At 40.1% G+C, this 21,876-nt stretch overlaps 1 protein-coding gene across 1 annotated transcript in view; it reads left to right on the top strand.

Annotated features, from left to right (window-relative positions):
- Window positions 1-21,876, top strand: part of SPAG16 (sperm associated antigen 16) — a 416,421-nt gene that overhangs the window by 256,936 nt on the left and 137,609 nt on the right. Inside the window, 2 exon segments of the mRNA XM_035891998.1 lie at window positions 11,267-11,282; window positions 13,154-13,188. Coding sequence (XP_035747891.1) covers window positions 11,267-11,282; window positions 13,154-13,188 — 51 coding nt within the window.

The following is a 21,876-nucleotide window of genomic DNA, read 5'->3' as shown; positions in this document are numbered from 1 at the left end:
TTTAAAAGGGCTTTTCACGCTGAGTCCTACCAGAGAATAAATACATACACCAGGTTTTGAGCTCTCTGCTAAGGTTGCCAGCTGTGGTGCAGCATTTTAATGATGAGGGCTTAGCTGCTTATGTTTCATATGGATGCAGAATAATTACAATGATGCTGATCTAAGCACCAGTATTGCAGTTTCTTCCTTCACCATACAGCCCATCTTCTCCCACCGTGGGATGTCTATGGCATGGGACAACCCTGCTGCAATTCATGTTGCAACTGTATTGTGCCAGAAAGCTAGTTAACTCTTGCTTGATTAAATTCAGTAAAATTGTTCCAAACTAGTGATTTCCTTAGATAACCTTTTTTCTTTCTTCTAATGAAATTACCTTTTAGACCATTAATTTTTCAGTGTTGATTTTGTCAGAATTTAGTAATTTTAAAATTGGTATTTCCCTAAAATAACCTGTTCTGGTTTTGGTTTTTTTCAGTGAAATATAAATTATCTTTTAGACTGCTTGGTTTTTAACATGGATTTTGTCAGAACTTTTTTATCAGTAGCTTTAAAGTATGTGGGAACACCCAGATCTCTGTAGGGATGCTGCCTATCTGTGATGCCGGTGCTCATTTTTAATGGGCATTCGCGAGGCAAATTCAGGAAAAATGTCAGAGTATTTAAGGATCAGGCATATGAGACAGGCATAGAACAGCCAAAGCGAGTTATTTTGAAAGCTGATCTGGTCGTCTTTACATTTTTTGGCCTAGCCCAGTTGATTTATCCCCAAGTAAACATCTTAGACACAAAATTATCAGTCAGAATATCCTCAGGGTATTGGATTTGTCAGTTTTATTTGAATCCTTTTGAACTCCTGAGGAATGAATTCAAGAGCTGAGTGGATAGGCAGGACGGGTTGTTTAAAAAAAAAAATCTTTGACAGGGAGTTTATGGTTCGAGTCAATCCTCTTCAAAAGTAGGTCAAAAATTGAAGTCATCAGTATGGGAGATGGAGAGTTCTTCCATGCAAACTTCAAATCTCTTAGTGTAATTGAATTATTTTGCTGTAAATAAGGGACATACAAGGATAAGGCCAGTTCCGGGCATGAAGTGTAACTAATTTTATGTTCCTGATTCTGTTCTACACATTTGTAAATAATGGGTTCATATTTTAAAACTCCCTGTCTTAATATGAAAAGGAATTTATGTGTCACAATAAAATATGAAATCAAGAACAAATAGCTGTGAATACAGGTTATGTTTTCTCCACGAAGTAATACCACAAAAGACAAAAGTAAAACTTGAAGAGGTTTATGTTAAATCTGTTTGGGATGCTTTCCTAGAGACTTTGTGCCATTTTTTTTCAAAACCAAAAACATGGCTGAGGAAAAATGTCTTAATTTCTTTCTAATCTGGAAATATAATTGGAAAAAGCTTGATATGCTCACTGTCATTTTTAAAAATGCTACATTCTGACTTTCCTCCAAAACAATTTCTGGGGAAAAAGGCAGATTAAAAAATAAAGTTCAAATAATGAGCATATAACTCTACAATTTGGACCAGTTGACCGAAATGCAAGCAAGAAAGCATCCTACATTGATGTTTTGCTGTGGTTTTTTTTTTTTGTTTTTTGCCTTCCTTCCTTCCAGGCAGGAAAAGCATTATCCTTCAAACTGTGTTTGGTTGCTGTCCCAATAATAACCCTCAGACTAGAACTATGACAGGTCTTTCATTTGGCCTGCCATTGCTGACCTGTCCCTCCTTTTTCTTGCCTTCCTGACTTTGCTCCCAAATCAAGCCATTAAACCCAAAGTTTAACAAACTGTATAATCAGTTGATCTCACGGGCATTTTTCCCTGTTAAACTAGGTTTAAATTAGACTCTAAACATTTTAGATCAGACAAGTTACCTTGTTCTGCAAAGCTCCAGGTGAATTAGTGGCTCTTAATAAAACAATAATTATAACCTCTTAAGCTGTTCCTGTTCATTGGCATGCCTGGGCCTGTCCACTGCATGTCGGAGTCCTTTTGCCTGCGGGAAGGCAGCCCCTTTTAACACATTGTCTTCCTCTGCCTTGTTTCCACAACATGGAAAAGCTAAATTCTTCATTTCAGAAGTCTTTGAGAAGACAAGACAGTTCTATATGTTAAAACTTAATATCCAGCTTGACTCCTAATTCATATGAAATGTATAAATGGCTTTGTCTTGCCAGTGATGCAGTTATTTAGTTAAAGTAACAGCTTCTCATCAAGCTGTTCACAGTCGTTTAAGCTGCTACTAGAAAAGGGAGCAACAGGGTCCTCCGCAGCCTGTTGCTTCTGTTCCTGTACAGTCATGATTGCCCCAGGGGCTCTGCCTGAGTTTCCTCCTGTAGCTAGAAATGCCATTGCACCCCTCAGGCAAGCCTTCCTGCAGTGCACCCTGGCCTGGTTTTAACTTGCTGTGTACCTTTGAGTGAGTCTTGGTGCCTTTCCTGTGGTCAGAACAGTCCTCTGATCCTTCCTTAGCAAGCTATGAATGTACCTGTCTTTAAATTCCTGTTTGCTGCCCAGCTCACAAACCTGCCAGCGCCCCTGATGGCCTGCCTGCCTCCCTCCCTCCCTCCTCCCAGGGCACTGCAGCCACCCTTCCCCTCTGCAAGCTTTTGTGCCTTTCACCAATGCTTCTGTTCTGTTCAAGGCTCTCTTTCATCCTTGTGCTGTGTTTCCCTCGCATTCCCCAGGATGGTCCCCCCTAGTCTAATGGCGGGTGGTGGGGAGGTGCCTTTGGCTGCCTGTGTCTCAGTGCATTAGTTTCTTTTTACTCACTCCTTACCAGCTAGGGGGTTGCTTCTGGGCAAGGCGTTTTGGAGTGATGTAGTCACATGAAACACATGCCTATAATTACAAATGAGGGACATCCATATTCCAGGCAGCGGGCCATGCAATTCACAGCTCCACTGACAGCTCCCGGTGATGTATCGCTGACGCTGATGTGTTGTAAACTTGCAAGGGCAGCCAGAGAGGCAACACTGGAATGGAGGAGGGTATTAATTCACTACTGATTGAGTCAGATTTCATCAGCTGTAAAATTAGAGTGGATCAGTTTTCAGTTGCCGCCGGTTATCTGAGAATATTAGTAGTAATTAGAGAGTTATAGATAGATAAATTTAAAATATTTGAAGTTCTAGCCAGGGGAAAAGTGTGACTATAGATTTCAGTAAACACTCAGATAGCGTGGCTCCTGGCATGCTGTACAGGGAATGGGTTCTGTTGGAGTGTGCTGTGTAATGGCATTTGGCTGTGTCACTGATTATTTAGAAATGAAGTGAGAGAAGCAGCCTGTATTCCTGTCTGGGCAGAAAATAGTTTGACCTGGATCTGAACTTCTTACCAGCTGCTTGTGCATATCTATAATGTGTGGGCATGATATATTGCTGTAAGTATGAATTTAATTTTTATGTCGCCAGTGTCACTTTGAAACAAAATGGGGAGTAAAGTTCTTTCAAAAGCTTTGAGAAAGGCCTGACTGCAGAATAACATTTGCATTGACTTCTTGGTCCTAAAACTCTAATTAAATTATTGATTATGAAGGTGGCTGCTTTCTTAATAGTTCCTAATGTAACAATTAAAGCAAAGTAAGTAATTAAAAATTAAAAGATCGGGCCACAAGTACAATCTTCAAAAGGTCATTTTCAACTTAATCACTTTTGTGAAAGAGGTAAGAATAAAACAAATGAGTCATTAGTAAAAAAGCAATTTAGTGTGTGTATGTGTGTAATAATGTTCCTACCAGATTACCACTGGCCACACAATACCTAAATTAATTTAAAATAATAACTAAATTTACTTAGTTGATATTATATTAATACCTCTCTTCCCAGACCAGGCCTCCATTGTGTGAAGAGTGGTAGAAGGTCCATAGCATGATTCTCCTCTAGCCAGCTGATAACCAAGGCAGAAGCCAAAAGCTTCAGCCAAAGAGAGCACAAAATTTCAGTGAAACCATTCTGTTATTATTTAACATCATAAAAAATGTTTTGTACTACACAGACCATTTATTAGCAACTTTTTTGTAGGCATGAGAAGTAAGGGGAAATTTTTAGAGGTCAGTCAAGTTGGCCCATGGATATTTATAGACGTGAAAGGTAGCAGGGATGAAAGTGCAAAGGTGTTTACCAGAAGATTTTCAAAAGACCACTTAACACTGTTGCCTTTGACAGAGCAGAAGTGAGAGGTGACACTGGAGGATTTAAGAACTGATAGAAAGTTTGGAATCTACAAGCAAAAAATAGTCAGTCATAAGCAAGGTACGCAGCCAGGCACTGTTTGCATTCCCTCTGCGTGGAGAACCTACTGAGTTTTGTGCTGGTTGTATTCTGTACTGTGGGCTTTTCACAAAGTGCTTATAATGTTACATGAAGTAAAATCAGTCACAGCTTTTGCATCATCTCTGAAATTTAGCTATAATGTCCTGACAAGCCAGGGAAGGAAGCACATTTGAGATTAAAGCTCTATTACAAATACTTTACCCTCTGCCACAGATCTTTCAGTATAAAATGTCTAGCTTACATATCACTGCAAAAGTAGCTAATTGGTGCAATAGTTCATAGGTATGAAGACAGCCTGTTCTGGAGCCTGTTATAAATGTAGTTCAGTATCACCATACTGCTTGCACATGCAAGCTAATCAGAAATTAAGCCAAAATGTGAAGCATGGATGTGGAAATTTGCTAAGCGAAAACCTTCCATATTCAGCACCTCCTATGCCTGTAGAACACGTGTATTCCTGTGCACAAGGAAATACATTAAACCATGGGAGGCAGAATTCAGATAAGCACGTACATCAGAGAAATGCATGTCAGGGTTATCTGGAAGTCATCTAATATTGTGAGCTTTATAGACATTTGGGGAACTGAGCTCCCATGAATAGTTACTGTGCACAGCAACTGTAAACAGTTTCTCTAGATAGTAATTGCTGTGCTTGCTACACTTAGATTCTGCTTCAACACATTTGCTCAGAACCAAATCCTATTCTTGATGAGGTAGTGGGGGGAAAAATTACTATGCCATTTAGGTTGTATGAGAAATAGATAAATCTGTTATTCTGTTAAGTTAAAGGCCTTGCATTTTAAATGCTCTTCTTCCTTTCCACAATGAATGGTGGAATCTTCTTTCCTCACATATTAATTGATTAAAGCAGATTATAGATGTGAACTTTTTATGAAAGGTCCTCTCAGTGGATCAGCATGTCCCCCTTCTCCACCAGCATGCCTACTATGCTCTGCCATGTTATGCTGAAGAAAAGGAGTGGGTAGTTTCTTACCTTTCCTTTTATCTGGATTCCCCATGAGCTGTTTTTATGTGCTACTAAGTACAGAGCTGCTATTCTGTCAGGTTGAAGTAAGGCATCTGGACACACTTGTCTACACAGGATATGCTGTGATGGGTTTTTACTTTTCAAATTCAAAGATTACACTAGACTCTCTATTCCAAGCATGAGCTGTATATATCAAACCACGTATTCCACTGTCACTTTCCAGACATAGCTGTAAGAACTCAAGTTTCAGAAGTCTGATGACATGGTGACTGCAGCTACGCATTCTCAGAAAGATCTATTAAAAAAAGAAAAAAAAAAACCTGAAACCTTACAAATCAATTTCCTTTCTACTAACAATAACATTGTGAAGCAACATATTTTCAATAAATAGCTTTCCAGTTTGGTAAATAGTGAATCAAAACGTTGGTGGTGAATCAATCTGTTGCTTTGTATAGATTACTCCCTTCTAACTGCTACTGCTTGTGTACAGATTTATTCCCATTCTGGTTCCCCACAGCCTCAGTGGGTGGCTTCTTTAGACTTCCTCTTCACACATCCTTATCATAATAGCAAAAGAGATACTGTCTGGGAAACGGCTTGAACTAAAAACTAGGCAGGCCTTTGGGATGACTTCAGCTGCTTGTTCAGAAAACTGGAATTTCAGAGCTTGCAGGATATTTGCTTAAAAATATTTTCTTGCTGCTTCAAGAAAGCTTAAGTAGTCAGTTTTAAGTGTCATCTGCAAAATAGTTGAGGATCCTCGTTTTGAAGGAAAAGCTGGAGGCTGTCAAATTGGTTTTCAGTAGGATGCCCCATGCAGCGTCAATGAATAGTGGAAGTTTGCAGTGGCAATTCGTATTTCAAACATTTCCCATATGATAGAATTTTTGTAGTACATATTTAATGTACAGAGAGCTGCCAGGCAGACACAGGTTTAAAACAGTTTTATGCTCTGATACCTCCAAGGCAACAGCAAGGAGAGGTGTTGTTCACATTTTATGATCCAAGGCCAAAATCCAACTCTTTGATTATAATTAAATTCAGCTTCCATATTTATAAGCATGATAAATAGTTGAGGTCATTTTATATTAAGAGACAGTGTGGTTGGTCTAATACAAAACTGATATGAATTTTGGGAGATGCTGCTTCTCTTCCTCACGCAGCCAAGAATTTGCTTATGAGTAGCTGGCATATCGCTTCGCCTCTTTTCCATCTACCCTTTCATCCTTTCTTGTTGATGTAGACCGCAGCACAGGCCGTGAAAAAAAAAACACATTCAAAAGTAAGTGTCTTGCCATCTCACAGTGTGCTATACCAGTAGTGTAAAGATGATTCAGCTGAAGTCCTGGAATATGAACATATTCAATTCTCTCTTTCTGGAATCTTTTTTTCCACTTCTGTCTTTTGGGTTATTCTGTAGAAAGGATTAAATTAATGCAAATGAAAGAGAGACCTGGTTGCTAAAATGGTGGAGGTGGAATGAAAAATTTTTCTCCTGAGAAGTAGCTTCAGGTGTTGTACGCTACCAATGTGGATGTGGGGAGACATTAGTATGGGCTATTGGAGAGGAGAAGCAATAAGGCAGCACCTAATTTGTGTTGTACAGTTCTATTTAAGATTGCTCCAGTAGATTACCCTGATGGGATTTCATATTGCCTATAGAAATAGGAGTGCATATTCTTTTGTTGTCTTTCAGACAGGGTAATATGTTGGCATTGTAACCATGAAATTGTCAAAACTGGTAGTGACTAGCTTTGTGGAGAACTGTCTGTGCTGGTACCCTGAGAACCCCAAGTGTCCTGACTCTGCAGCAACGGATACAAGGCAGGGCTGATTACATGCTGTAATTTATGTCAAGCAACTAAAAGAGATCTGTCTTTGTCACTGTGCTGGTCTGGACTTTCCTAACAACGGGACGGTATTCCAGTCGGTGGTGTGAATTGCTGTGTCATTTTAGTCAAACAGCCAGGTTTTCTTGCATCATAACGCGTGCCCAGGCTCTTCATTCTTAGGCAAGCTCCTCCTCAGAGTCCTGTGGGATCACTTACAGAATTTCCTCTGTGTGTTTTCTCCTCCTGTGTTTAATGGTATCACCTTTGTTTAGAACAATTAGGCACACCTCAAGGATGCATGTTTATCAAAGCAGTCAGCACGCAATTCCTCACCCCTGCCATAAATCCCAGTCACACACACTATCCCTTGCCAAATGCAGTCGTGGGTGCACTGATCCCATCACAAATGCTATGTTTGGATGCTCTGTGTCCCGCTTTCCTGTCAGGCTGATCTCCGTCAGCTTCTCTGGAGTCCAACCTCAGAGCCCCTCTTGATTGTAAGGTGATTTCAGAGCTAGGGCAGAAAAACAAGCTTCAGCAGCAGCATTGTTGTCTTTGAATTCAGATTTCTGGCAATAGTTTGCTGCAGCACTACTAAAATTAATTGTTTCAGGACCTAAAGTGTCCTGGCACCAACACAGGAGGAACGAAACGCTGCCAAAAAGGTACCACCAGTTGATCCCCTGAGAACTGACTGTTCCTGCATCACTCAGCATGATTTTCTGGACAGAAAGGATTTACCGGTAAACACAGGTTTTATGGTTTATTTAGCTTTTCATTGTGTCTAAAAATAAATATGTAATTATTGCATTCAGTTTTTCCTCTTTTGAGGCTCAAGCCCAGCTTCCCGGCCTCCAAGTGGGTTTCAGGCCAGTGTTTTGCAAATGATAGTATTTTACATGCCAGTCCCTTACTCAGCTGATTGTTTCTTTCTCCTCCTTCTCTCCTCAAAAATGTTTTATAGAGAAGCAATAATCTTTCAAAAAGAAGGCATTTATCACACACAGATTGGAAACACTGGGACAAAACTGATAGGCAAGATGCAAAATTTAGCAATGTGACAAAGCCTTTGTACGTAATCTTCCCCTGTTGGTGACTAGAATAAATATCAATGGTCCAATTTTCCACTGTGAACAAGCTCGGCTCAGCATGGGGAAGGAGGTACTCATTGATGTATGCTGATATGACTGTCCCACAGTCCTCCTTTTATTTAAATCTCTCCTATTTTATATTAGGTTTGTGCAAAAGCAATAAAGAGTTGCTTTAGAAAGAAGCCACACAAGAGCAGGACAGGTCAGGACTCAGGGAGGGCCAGGTGGGACCCTCTGCACATTGCACTCCAAGATCTACCTCAATCCTGCTGCCAAACTCGCCCTCCTTTCCAGCCCCATCCAGTAATGGCACGCAATTGGTTTTACTAGTTGAGATGGAACCCTAGAAAGTTGAGGCTGGGACTCAATGCTTTTTGGAAATGCAGGTTGCATGTCCACCTGCCTCAGGGCCTGTGCCTTGGGAAGTATGCAACCTCTTGACAAATGCCCTTGTGTTAATTCTACTTGCCATTTATTTTGAAGTTTATCTTTATAATTGTGATTATTACAGACTTTTGTAAATTTTCTTGTTTTCCTTCAGTGTTTAGTGAAAACTTGGGTACAGTCACTCAGTTTATATTTTAACCATGATCCTAACCATGTTGGTCCTGGCCATTGTGCTCTCTCCTTTGGTTAAGTTAAGAAATGGAGAGACCTGCCCTCACAGGCTCTGCAGCATTTGGGACACCTCATGAAAATGCCTTGTCAGGCATGTTCTCCCACCAACCTCCAAATTCTCTGTGGCTCTCCTGCAATGCCACCGTCACAGACAAGGGCTACAGGATAACTTAAAGTCAGACCTTTTCACATAAGAAACTTGGGGCCCAAGTATTTTATTTTCCACAGTTAAAGTGTTAATAGCTTCAGTCATATTTGTAATGAGCATAATTTGAATTTCAAAAAAATTCAAGTTCATAGGAAATAGGATAGAAAATGCAAGATACGAATGAGTGACTTTACACAATTTGATTTAGTAGCAGTTTAGAATTTATTTGTGCTGTTATGGCAATTCACATGGTTGTATTGTGATATTTTAATAGTGTTCAATCATCAGTCGATTAACAAAGTGATTCGACAAAATTAGTCAAAACAGCAACTTAGTTAAAGATTTGAAGAAGGCAAGGTTCATTCTATTACTGGATGGAAGAAGAACACAAAGGAAAATTAAATTGCACTCAGGTTAGAATGATTCACAGAGATATCATGGATGCAGAGGATAAGGAGGACCCTCCCATTGAGTCACAAGGTTCAGAATAGACCCCCTTGATTTCTAAACTTCTCGAAGAAGAGTCTAGGTGTGGCTAGGTACAATCTTAGTCTCAGACTCGGTCAGTGGTTTATGTCTAAGGATAATATATATATAACTTGCAGCAGAATAAGACTCATTTTGTAATCAAATGACACATTTACAGATTACTTAAATCAATTCACACATGCATACACACAGACATGGTTTTATATATGTATATATATATATGTATAAAGGTATACCTGCTAAAAATTCCCCTCAAGTTCAGTGAAACCCATGTTGAATGTCTTGGTATTTCTCAGTGGGTGAGGGTTGAGCCTTGAGGAATGAAGGGTTTCAGGCCAGGCTTCACTGTCGGTCTTCAGTGATGGACCTCCAATTTTTGCAAACTTAGAGTCTGCGAACTCTGAGAGGTTCTCCACTCAGAAAGAGATACTGGTCGCAGCCTGCTGTGGTCCAGAAGAGCTCAAAGGGCCTCATTTAGGACCGCTGTTTATAGGGTCGTGAGATGATGGGCTGTAGTCATCAGTAAATTTCCATCCTGACCACAATCCAGCTGGCGATTACTGGAATGCCAGTAACAATGGTACCGCTTCACGTTAGTCGTGACAATGGTACCGCTTTGCGTGGGTTGCAACTCAGGTGAGGCATGTCTCAAGGCTGTCAGGGGATAACTGATGGTTCCTGTTCCGCTCCCCACCTTGACCAGTCAGCCAGTGTTTCCAGTATGGACAGTGGCCTCTCCCTGACTCAGCCACACAGGAGTTTCTGGTGCAATTAAGGGAGCTTAACCGACCAACTCACTACACAAAGGCTGAGGTTTGGGGGGAATTCCTGGGGTTGTGAAGTGGTTGAAGAGAGAAACGGGGGTAGATGCACTACTACAGAGGGGGAAAAAAAAAACCAAAAAACACCCACAGGTTTATCCTGGAAAAAACTGTGTAACATATTTGAATAGTTTTGGTTTAGAGGCAGAATTTTTTGTGAATTTGGGTCCTTCTGAAATCTTCCCTTTCCAAATCTGGAAAATGGATTTTGAAAGATCTACTATGGATTTGCATAGTATTCCCATTTTGGGTTCCCTTTTAGTCATGTTATTAAAAACTAGCCCTTTGTCAGTTCCTCTCTGAATAGTGCAGAGCCTCATGTCTCAAATTCCCCCCGCCACCGACAGCAGCAGATGTGACCCACGGTGGTGGAGTTCAGCTGGATTCAACTGGGCATAGGCAGGGAGAGGGCTGACATTCCCCCATGGGGGACTGCCTTTCCAGGGCTGGCTGAGGACACCCCGCAGCTGATAACCTTAAGGGCACACAGGCACTCCTCTCCGGTACAGCCTTTCTGAGGCCTGACATCAGGGCGCGTAACATCTTTGGAGCTTGAGGGCTTTATTTTAGAAGAATAATTGCCCTACTTTAAATAGAGCAGCTTTGCTGTGGCTAAGACTGACTTTTTTTTTCTTTGTGACATTCTTTTGTTATTACTTTTGGGTTTATGATGTTCTAAATCCAGAAACTACTCTTCCTCTGGAGGAAAAATGTGCATATTGTTATCAAAATTTTATTTTTAATGTTGATCTTAGTGTTTCCAGTAGTGTGTGATTTGCATAAGTGAGAATCAAACAATTGTTGAACACACACCTGCAAGTTAAAAAGTGTGTGTCTACGAGGTGGGGGGGAACTATGTGTGCACACATTTTTCTAGATATATTTTGCTCTCTCAGAAACATTAATTAGTAGTCAAGAGTAAATAGTTGTATTAAACTTAAAATGATAGAGATGTTATTATTTGACACTGAATAATAACTTAAAAAACCAGTAAATAGTGTCTACTAGTGTAATGTTCAAAAATGGGTTGCCTGCTATTTGACGTAGATGTGCTACTTTTAAAAAGTTTGGTTATTAAATTAATGAAGTATATTACTTACTAGTCTCACTCAACATAAGCAAGTGGATTGCATTTCCTAATTAGCATGCAAGGAAATGGGTGATAAAGCTTTTCCCTAAAAATATGTATTGCCAGTTTTCACACCTTTATTCCAAATCTTCTCATTTTTAACTGCCAAAATGAAATAAATGTCTGTTGGGGGTATGAAAAAAGTAATTACTTTCCTTCTTCTTTAACTTCCTCTTAATTAACTTTTAATGTATGCTGTTACTCAGGGAGCATCCCTTAATACTAAATGTGTCTAAACCAGAAAAGACAGAGATTTAAATGATTTAGATAAACATCTGTCTAACATAGAGGCAAAAAAATTGGAGATTCAGAAAAACAGTGGCTTACTGCCAGCATTCACAGACAAACAAAACCCAGAAAATTGTTTTCTTTTTCTATAAATCTTCTTCCCTTGTGTATATGAGCTTAGAGGAAATGATCAAGTCTTCAGGTGCAGGTAACATGGATTACAAATAGTGTCTAGTAATATAAGCTTTCTGAATATCACCAAATTGCTCTAGGAGCATCACCAAATTACCAGAGATTTTGAAGGAGCACATGCTCTTTCTGGTATAAAAGTCAATATTTTGACTTGTTCTAGGGCAGCCATCTTCTTCTTAATTTAAGACAAGAAATGGAAAAAGAGTTATAGTTTCTATCCATAGTTTCTGCCTATCTGACAATATAATGCTAATCCATACTGGTATTAAATAATTCTGTTTAGATAAATTGGTTCTGTCTTTAGCAATTTAGAACAATCTCCTAAAGTAACGTGCAGTAAAAGTGTATTAAAATAATTGCCTGCTATTTATTTTCAGCAATATTCAACTGTCAGAAATAGCATAATAAAAAGAAATATATTTTGTCAAAATCTCAAGATTTCCAATAGTTGAATCAATAGAGTAAACATCATTATTGTTGTATATATTTTTCCAAATAGTGATAGAGATTAAGGATGTGTTACAAACCTAAACACAAAATCTCTCTTAACATTGTTTGAAAATTATCTGATGGAAGAGAATTTAATCGTAAAATGCTGATTGACCCAAATATTTCTGTGCAAACATCTTTATTTTACAAGCTTCTCTTACATGCTAGGCAGCATCCCAGTGAAAATTTTAGTCATCCCCTGGGAGGGAGCAGGGCAGTTCAGTGGCAGCCCCCATAGAAGGGCTTCCGAGGTGAGTGGAGCACAAGCCTTGGAGTCTGAAGTCCTGGCACAGGCTGCACAAAAGAGCTGCTCTGCTGCTGAAGACTTGGGGAGCCCAAGTATCTCTGACCGGAATTGATGCTGTCAAAAAATTTATCATAAATAGAAATTTGGATTCCCTTATCTTGTATTGGATGCATAAAATGAGTCATGCAGGCTTTTTTTTCTTTTTTCTTTTTGCTTTTTTTTCTTTTTTCTTTTTTTTTGTTTTCACCTCTTGACTTCAGCATAACACTGTGCAACTGGAGATACCCCCAAATGGAACAAACGTAAGTAGAAAACACAACCTCCAGCACCTCACTGTGTTTCTCAAGAGTTTGAATGAGATGTGAAGGAACACAGTGTTGATTTCTTTAGCAAGGCACATCAAATCTCAGCTTCACTCTTTGCTGTATAAGCTGTGCTGTGTTCGTGGCACTCTCATACCCCGCTGGAAACTGTTTCCTCTGCAGTCTTTAGCCCACTGCTTTGTGCTCTTGTGTTATAACAAAAGCACTACTGTCTGGCTCTAGTAATTCATCTGATGGTAAAACATGACTGACTTGAACTCAGTTGTGTAGTCTGCCTTACAGTAGTGGTGTCATAACTCAGAAATGTCTCTTGCCATAGCTGGTGCACTTGAAAATTCATAGTGGATGTTTCACGCAGGGGAGATGCTGGTCCTGAGAGAGTTTTCTACCGTAATTTTGGATCTCTGCACAACAACAAAGTGACATCCTTCCTGGGAGGAAGGGGGGGTTTAATAATCAAACACATTTCTGAGATTTTGAAAAAAACTTCCTACTTGGATTAGAATGAAAAGTCAGTAGTTTGAAAACTTTCTGTGTATCAATACATGGATAAAATCTCTGTTCTGAACAATCAAACTGTTGCATTGCCAGAATTTTGAAATATATTCTCCTCCACCAATTTTGATGTATTTTTCAGTTTCTAAAAATATACTTAAATCTAAACTTGTTAACACTTCAGGACAGAAAGCTGGTTTGACTCAGTAAGCCAAAGCTTTCTAAAAGGCGTTTTTCAACACCTCTGATGTTTATTTTACCAAATGCATGTCAGTTGATTTATTTAAACTGACCTGTATCTTGATCAGGTTTATTGTTTAGAAATTCTTTACTTCTGCCCAACAAACCTATTGTCAACATCTACCTCACTTGTTCCAGTTGATAACACCTCTGTTGATAAGACAGCATGAATTAGAACAGGAAAGAAAGCATAAAAGTGAGTAAAATCGTGCCTGTGCGCTGAGTGTTTGGGACTGTTCTCATGTAAAAGCTCTGGAATAACTGTATATTCTGATTCTTTCTGGCTGGATTGGACTCCATCCGTGATCTCCCTTATAAAATTAATGCACTGATCAGAAGTGTCACATATGGCAATGTGGCGCCAGTGCCCAGCAGTGTGTGTGTACCCTGATGTATGCGGAGCTTTCTCTGGATGTTTTATATTGCAGCTGAGGGGCTACAATCATCTTTTGCCAGACTCTCTGTTAGCTTCTCTCCTCATTGCCTGGATCCTATCGTACTAAACCCGACATACTGCTATGAGCACAAGCAGTCAGAATGATATATGAGATGGCTTCAAGACAATAAAAATTAGGTAGACCTTGCTCCGTTCTCTGTCAGCGTTACCATACCATTTTTTGAGAAAAGGGATCTGGGTGTGAAAGAAAAGGAAGACGACAGCGTAGAGTAGAAAGATCAGGTTTTACTTCCATGTCAGGTAACTATGGATGGCGTAGGTTAGTGAGAAAGATGATAGAAGGATAAAATCAAGTACAAATGAGAAATATGTACTAAAAAAGATGGAAGTAAAAGCAGTGAAAGAAGAGAAAGCAGTGGTGTCAGGAGGAAAAGAGGACATAAAATTGCTTAAGGAAAGGAAACAGCAAACAAAAAATCAGGATGTATTATATATTTTTGGTATCTGTTTTCTGCTCAGAAGCTTCTACCAAATAAAAGGCTCTATAATAGTGATTGATTTGTAATCTCTAGTGTCATTGCCCTCACTTCCCCCCAAAGCCATCTGGAGGCTGTCTGTAGACAGCCCATTGAAAAGTATGAAATGCAGCAAAGAAATTCTGCCTGGCAGAAAGAGGGATTGGTAATCAATTCCCTTCCTGCCAGGCAAGGCTGCTTTGCTCCCTTCGCATTTGCTGTCTGGTATCCTGTCTGCAAAATGCCATCAGAGATGGTACCCGGGGAGGAGCACAATGATACCAGGGATTACAAATCAATCATTCCCATTGTTGCTGGAGCCTGCCATTGAATGCTGAAGACAGACAACATGTCTTTCGTTCGATAATTTAGTTGTTTCTAAGGATGAACAAAAAATTGGGTGGCTTTTCAAGATTCACTGCTGTCTCTGGACTAGTGGTGCCCAGGTGGTTGATGTCCAGCTGAAGAGTGCATCAGGGGTGGTAGTGCAGCCCAGCTGCCCAGGGCCTGGGCTTGGGTGGAGTGGTGGGACAGGTGTGCTCCTGCGCGACTGCAGAACTCATTCTTTTCAAAGCCTCCATCTTCCTATGTTTTCTTTCCTTTTTGTGTGTCCCAGGAGTTGGGCAGACAGTATTTTGAGAGAGAACGTGTACTTGTCTGCTTAGAAATATGAACAGAAAAGGCTGGGACCTCTTTGTACGGAGGAAGGGTGGTACTGGAGGTTTCGTGGCAGCAGTATCCTCAGACAACAGAGCAAGTTTGCGAGAGGAGAAGAAAACAGCCCGAGACTGAAAACCCAGAGGAGAAGAGCTTTGGGGCAAAGTGCCAGAGCACTCGTAGCAAAGAGGCAGCACATTCCCAAGTGTGAGCCCTTCCCCCCTCTTGAGGCCAAGGTGCCAGGCAAGGGCCTTCAGCATCTGAGGAGGAAGAGGGGGTTAAGTTATTGGGTCGGAGCACTATCCTCGCACCCTGCTGTGGCGCTCTGAGGTGGGATACGGGCGTTTAGCAGATGCCATGTAGGTACACCGTACCATGTCACCATCCCTGGAGGTATGTAAAAGATGTGGTGCTTAGGGACATGGTTTAGTGGTGGACTTGGCAGTGCTAGGTTAACGGTTGGACTTGATGATCTTAAAGGTCTTTTCCAACCTGAACAATTCTGTGATTCTGTTGCCCTGGCCCAGGGAGAGAGGGCGTGGGGAAGCACATCCACACGTCACAGCGTCAGGCTGTGGTTGCTGGAGTGGGCATGTCCTGCTGCTGCACAACTTGGGCAAGGCCCTTTCAGCACTCCTGCTAGGGATACAAAAGGAATAAATAAAAATGTAAAAGAGGAATTACTAAAACTGTCCCTTGATAACTAAATGGTTGATCATAAATTGGAGTGTCTATGCAAATGAAGTAAATAATTAAAAACTCCAAGAACAGCACTGACTAGGTGGTTGATGGCTGGCAATTATAAAAGCTGAATTTTTAATATGCATACATCTAAGGAGCCAGTAAAAATTAGCTCCTAGACTAATGGACTTGCCTTTCTTCCAAGGCAGAATTTTAATGAGAGCATTATTTATAGCAGAGCCCAAGAACGGGCATTTTCTTGCTTAGTCTCATTTCTTCTTTGCTGACACTTTATTCATTAACCTCTGAACTTCTTTAGAGAAGAATAATACTCTACACAGTGGAGGGCAAAGATCACCTTGACCCCCTGAAATTAGTCATGGGTCATATATTGTTACAAGAGTTACTTCTTCTAACAAATAATGTTTATAAAACCCCGTTGGTGATATGTCCTCATTTCATGCTGGTTTCTGAGTCATTTATTTGCAGTTCAGTTCACTGAAGAGAAAATGAACATAACGTGATATCTCATAGTGCAATGCTTCTTGTGCCATCTTGTCTTGTACAGTGGGTAGATATACATCCCGAAGAGACCTGAGAGGCTATTCTGGCCATATATTCTTACTGTGGATAAAAGGTGCTCTGCATGTGGCTTGAAGACATGCAAGGGCATGAATTTATTTTTGAGCTCAGACACTAGCTCTGCCATGTCATTGCAGTGACCCTGCTGTACAGCAGCGCGGCTGGCACGAAGGGCAGAGCCCTGCCACACCAGGGATCGCAAACCCAGGCCAGCCTGCACTGCTGTGGAGCGTCTGCTGGCTGGAGGGGGAGCCTGGGGCATCCAGCTTCCTGCTATTCCCTGGAGAGAATCAGGGTGAGAAGGACACAAGCCTGGTGGAGCTAGCTGCAAACAAACCCGAAGTGCTTTGGTTGAGATTTTAGAATTTTATTTGCAAATTTGCAGAAATGAAATGCAAGTTATAGGTAATTTGCATTTAAAGTGCTTCATGAGTTTTCCTTTAGAGCTGCTTTTGGTTAAATGCATGTTTTTTTCTAATTTTAAAAGACATCCTTACTTCTCTTTCTTTCAATAATCAGCAAGGATCTGGCTTAAATTGAAAAATTACAAAACCAATAAAATTAATGAAAGAGCTCTACTTCTCAGATCTAGGAATAACTACTTACACTGTTCCTAGTGATGGAGGAGACAGGAAAGGAGAATGAACAAAAAAGAAAACAGTGTTTTATAGTTGTTGCAGCTTTATAATCAAATCACACTGAAAGCTTTTTTTCAAAAAAAAAATTAAAATGGCATTTCTCATTTAAAAAAAAATATATTGGTGTCTTCTAGAAAGACGACCTTTTAGTTGTGTTTCATTCTTTACTATTTGTAATAATGTCGTTGAAAATTTTGACCTGCAAAACATATATAATAGGCCAAGAGTCATGCTGATTGCTCAGTCTATCTAAGAAATGGAATGAAATTTTATTTTGCCCTGTTCTGCTTAAACATAGTGTCAGGATTCCTCCTGCAGCTTTCAGCCATGTGTGCCAGCGTACTTCCCTTTCTCCACGTTGTAAAATGGGCACTAATTCCATTCTCATTGGAGTGAGACTTCAACAAAGGCTCAAACTGTTTCAGGGTATAAAATGCTGGATAAGTAGTACTTTTTATTTATGACAGTTCTTATAACAATGTTCTTGAAATCTGGATGTTCAAATGACTCAACATGGAGAATATCACTACATAAGAAGTAGCATTTAATTTGGTAATGCCTGAACATTGTTATGGAGCAGGATTGTTGATGTGCATGTCTAATGCAGATAATTTTTTTCTGAATTAATTTTAAAAACTCTCTGTTTTCTGACAGTAATATCTGCTTTCGGAGATATGTCTATATATCTTAGGAAGTTACCAGATCTGTGTCTGACTCGGGTACTTTTAATCTTGCTGAGTGCACATGACAACACTCAGAGACATAGGAGGAAGTTTGGGAATGTTTTCAGCTTCCCATCACTGGAGCTGCAGGCAGGTTTGAGACACTAAGGCCAAGGCTTTAGCAGGATACAAAAGCGAAGGGACATTTTTATTCATAATAAGACCATACAATGTGTCAAACATAAAATGTATTTCATGTATTTTTAATACAGCTAGCAAGCTTAGACTTGAGAATATGAAATAATATTTATGGACAGCATAACCACATGTTCCATGAGAGAATCTGGTTTTGTGTGCAACTGGTTTTGGAAAACTGGAGCAGGTATACTGGGGCACAGGACTTCCCGTGGTCTGAGAAGTTTCAGCTGGAGTAGGAAGGACTGCCTCTTATCCAGTGTTAGTAAGTAGTGTGGAGGTGACCTGGAAAATGACTGTGAACCCTCAGCTGCGAATTAGTGGCTCAAGGATTGTCTTGGTAATTTCACTTTCCTTTGCCGTCAGTTTGCTGTCTGTATGAAGTGCATTGGCACTGTTGACTTCCACTAGGAAAACATCCACTGGGCAAAACCAGCCAACGCAGCATGGAGTGCCATAGTAAATGACTGACTGAACTGAACTTCTGAAGTACTCCTCCGTTCTTTCCTTCCCTGTCCTGGTCTTGGCAGCATAGCTCAGAGCTCAGTGGTGTAACTGTGTGCATACTGTGTCTGAACGTAAAACTTCTCCACTAAGCCTGCTAGGCATGCCCTAGTTTGCATTTTTTTTTCAAGTCTTTCTTCCCTGCTTTTGGATTTGCAGGTATTTCATGAAAATGTACTTGTTTCACTCATTATACAAAGTTCCACTGAAGCTTCCGTAGGCTCTGTGAAAATCCTGGCCATTTTATCTAATGAAGAATAAGAAACATTTTTCATTACAGTTAATAGAGAGCTTTAGAAAACTTAGTAGGTGCTCCCTTCCATGTGTGATTAGTTCAAATTCTTGTGGTTTTCTCAGGTTCAGATTTTCACCCAGAAATGATAGCAGCTCCCACAGTCATTATTGGTCTGTGCAGAAACACGGTGCCTTTGCACACAGCTCTCGGTGGGAACACGCTATAAATCCAGCTGCAGCGCCTGCCAGCTGTCTCAGCAGCCCCTTCAACAGCTTTGTACTCTGTGGCTCCATTCTTCATTGCCTGCAAGTTGGCAAGTGTTAGGCACTCCTGCTAGATAAGGGTTTGCCCCCTCACCCAAATTTGCCCCCTAGCGTAGCTCAACCTCTGTGTGGACCTGCTGTGTCGGCAGTAGCATGCATGGGTTTTACTGAACATGCCCCATTTCCCAAGACCGTCTCCAGGGGACCTTTCAAAAAGGAGCTGGAAAGCAATCACCTGACAGATCTCTACCCAACCATGGCTCTGCGCCGTGCCCAAAAGCGGTTTCTGTATGAAGTCCTTTCAGCCACTATTCAGTCAAGACGTTGGGTGAAAGCCACTCTGCTCCCATTTGAATTGGGGGCTTTTCAGACTGCCTCTTGTATTTTATTTCTGCTCTGATTATTACATTTTTATTCATTCTGTCTTGAAAGACTCATTGCCTATTGTAACTGCATGGCCTTTTTTTTTTTTTTTTTTCTTCTATGAGGACTTCACTTACTTAGAAATACCGAATATATTACAGAATAAGTAAAAGCAGAAAGTTTTTCTTTTACCCTCAACCATCTGAGGGCTTGGCAGCTACAGGGTCCAAAGTGTCAGGAATACGAGAAAGAAAACATAATGGCAAAGAAAAATGAAGAAGTATATCGTAAAGTGTTGCAAAGAGAAACATTTCATATTTCCCTCGCTGTCAATGTGTAAGCATTCAACAACAAATCAATACTGCCCAATGCTGAGTGGTTCCCTTTCTTCATTTTAATCCGTGCAGCTCATCATGGCAGGAGGAGCGCAGCAGCATCGGGAAAAGGGAACGATTTTTACCAGGATTGTGTTGCAGCTGCCCCACCCTCTTTCCCAAAACAAATTCATGGGGGCTTTGAGACTTTAATTTTACTTCTTCAAGAGTCAGGACACGGGCCTTTGTTTTCTTCCCCGCTGCTTTGTATTACTCCCTGGCTGCTCCTCCCATCGTGTTGCTGAAGGCTGTGTTCTTCCCCTGTTTGCTTCACACTTTAATTTTCAGGGGATTTGCCGTAATGCTGTGGCTTCTCAGCATAAGAGGGTTACCTACCATTCCCAGGGCAGAGGAAGTAGGAAGAAAAAAAAAAAAATCCCCATATCAGCTTCTGAGTGACAATGGTCTGTGTTATAAACCTATCTATTCAATCACTGCATTGAACAAGGGCAGATTTTCATCAAAAGAAGCTCCTGGAGGGGTTACTTACTTTGAAGGAAATACATTAATTAAAGCACTCTACAAAATAGCGGGTGAAGAAATGCATAACATTTCAGCTAGATTTTATGCTAGGCTGAGCACTTTTTTGACCTTCATCTCCAAATGGTAAATGGAAATGCGGTTTTGAAAGCCTGTGTACATACTGGTAGCACAACTTGATTGTTTCCTCTGCAGTTCTTCCTAGGAAAAAAAAAGCAGCAAAAAATATGATACTGTTACCATATTTGCAGCTGGAGCTGTTTAGAGCCCAGGCAGACTAACATTAACAAATGATGATAATTAGGCTTGATTTGCATATTAAAATTGTCTTAATTAAACACTGATTCTGTAAACGTTTAAAGGCTGTAATCGATCTTTTGCAGGCTCTCTTGGTTATTTATATGATCTAATAAAGGCTAGAGGCTTTGTTAATGAGACCTCTATTTCCTAACTTGTATGTGTCAATGAGATTATTTCACCGACAATTATGGAGCAGACTGCCGTTAATAACTCACAAAAACTGAATGCTGGAATTCTTTTGTCTGAGGCTACGTGCGTGCTATACCTCCTTTAATGGGTACCTGCTATTTACGTTTTCTTCTTGCTCAGACAGGGGCCCACACCACAACACTTACTAGGGAAAAATCCCAGGAAAGATATTTCATGGGGAGTTTTTGTCAATGTAAAATCAAGTTCACGGTGTCCTATGAGCTGTTTGAATAATGGATCTAATATTTATACAGCGTTGAGCTTAGTCATAATACATTTGGTCCCAGATCTAATCCTGGCAACTCTGACAGTTCGGCTGAACTTTGTAAGAAACTTTTTTTTAATTTAAGAGGTAATGTAATCATGCTGTAATTTTGCAAGAGGTCTCTGAAAAGGCTTTCAGGAGTTTTACTTCTCTTCAGTATCTCTACAATATTGTGCCATGAAGTGAGCATCTTGGGAAAATGGTGCTAAAACAGATGAAGACCTCTTGCTTCTCAGGTGCTAAATGTTTTTATACTCCCTGCCCCCAATGACCTTGTTACCACCAGACAAAAACATTTTGTGGAAAGTGTTCATATTGCCTTGGAATGATTTTTTTTAGTATTTTTATTATTTAACTTACCTTCTTGCACATGAAGGACTATATATTTATGTATATACATATGTATGTATTTATAACTTATTATGACATTTGTTTTGTTGTGGGATATGTGCTTCTTTGAAGGTGACATAAATAATTGCCTGCTCTGTAGTCCTGTAAGCCCAGTCACCAGATGCAGTGCCAGTATTGATGGATTAAAAAATATATTTATTCCTATTTCATTTAAGTCATTCAATTTATTGGGAAATATTAATAAGCTTAACAAAGCTAAACCACTAGAGTGTACTTTTAATGATTAAAATAATTTCTCTGTGAAACGATCAATAAACTCTGTAAAAGCAGGTGGTGTTTTGCCTAATTCCTTTCCCACTGAGACTGAATACAGGTTTCTACTGGGAGCAATGCTATGGTGAAAGAGTAATAATGGTAGTCCTTAGAATGAGATTCAGCAAGGTATTCCAATGGAAATGCTTTGTATAATGAAAGTCTAAAGGATGTATTTACACATCTTTTGGTCTGAGCATAAGCATATTTATTGGCATAGGTAATTTCATATGAAATGAAACTTGACATCAGATGGAAGTTTTTTTTTAGCAAAGGCTTTACCAGGTGTTCTCAT

This window comes from Egretta garzetta, unplaced genomic scaffold, assembly GCF_000687185.1.
Source record: "Egretta garzetta isolate BGI_Z169 unplaced genomic scaffold, ASM68718v1 scaffold230, whole genome shotgun sequence".
Lineage (NCBI taxonomy): Eukaryota > Metazoa > Chordata > Aves > Pelecaniformes > Ardeidae > Egretta > Egretta garzetta.
Note: the sequence above shows the minus strand (reverse complement) of the source record. Positions and strands in the feature narration are given on the sequence as shown.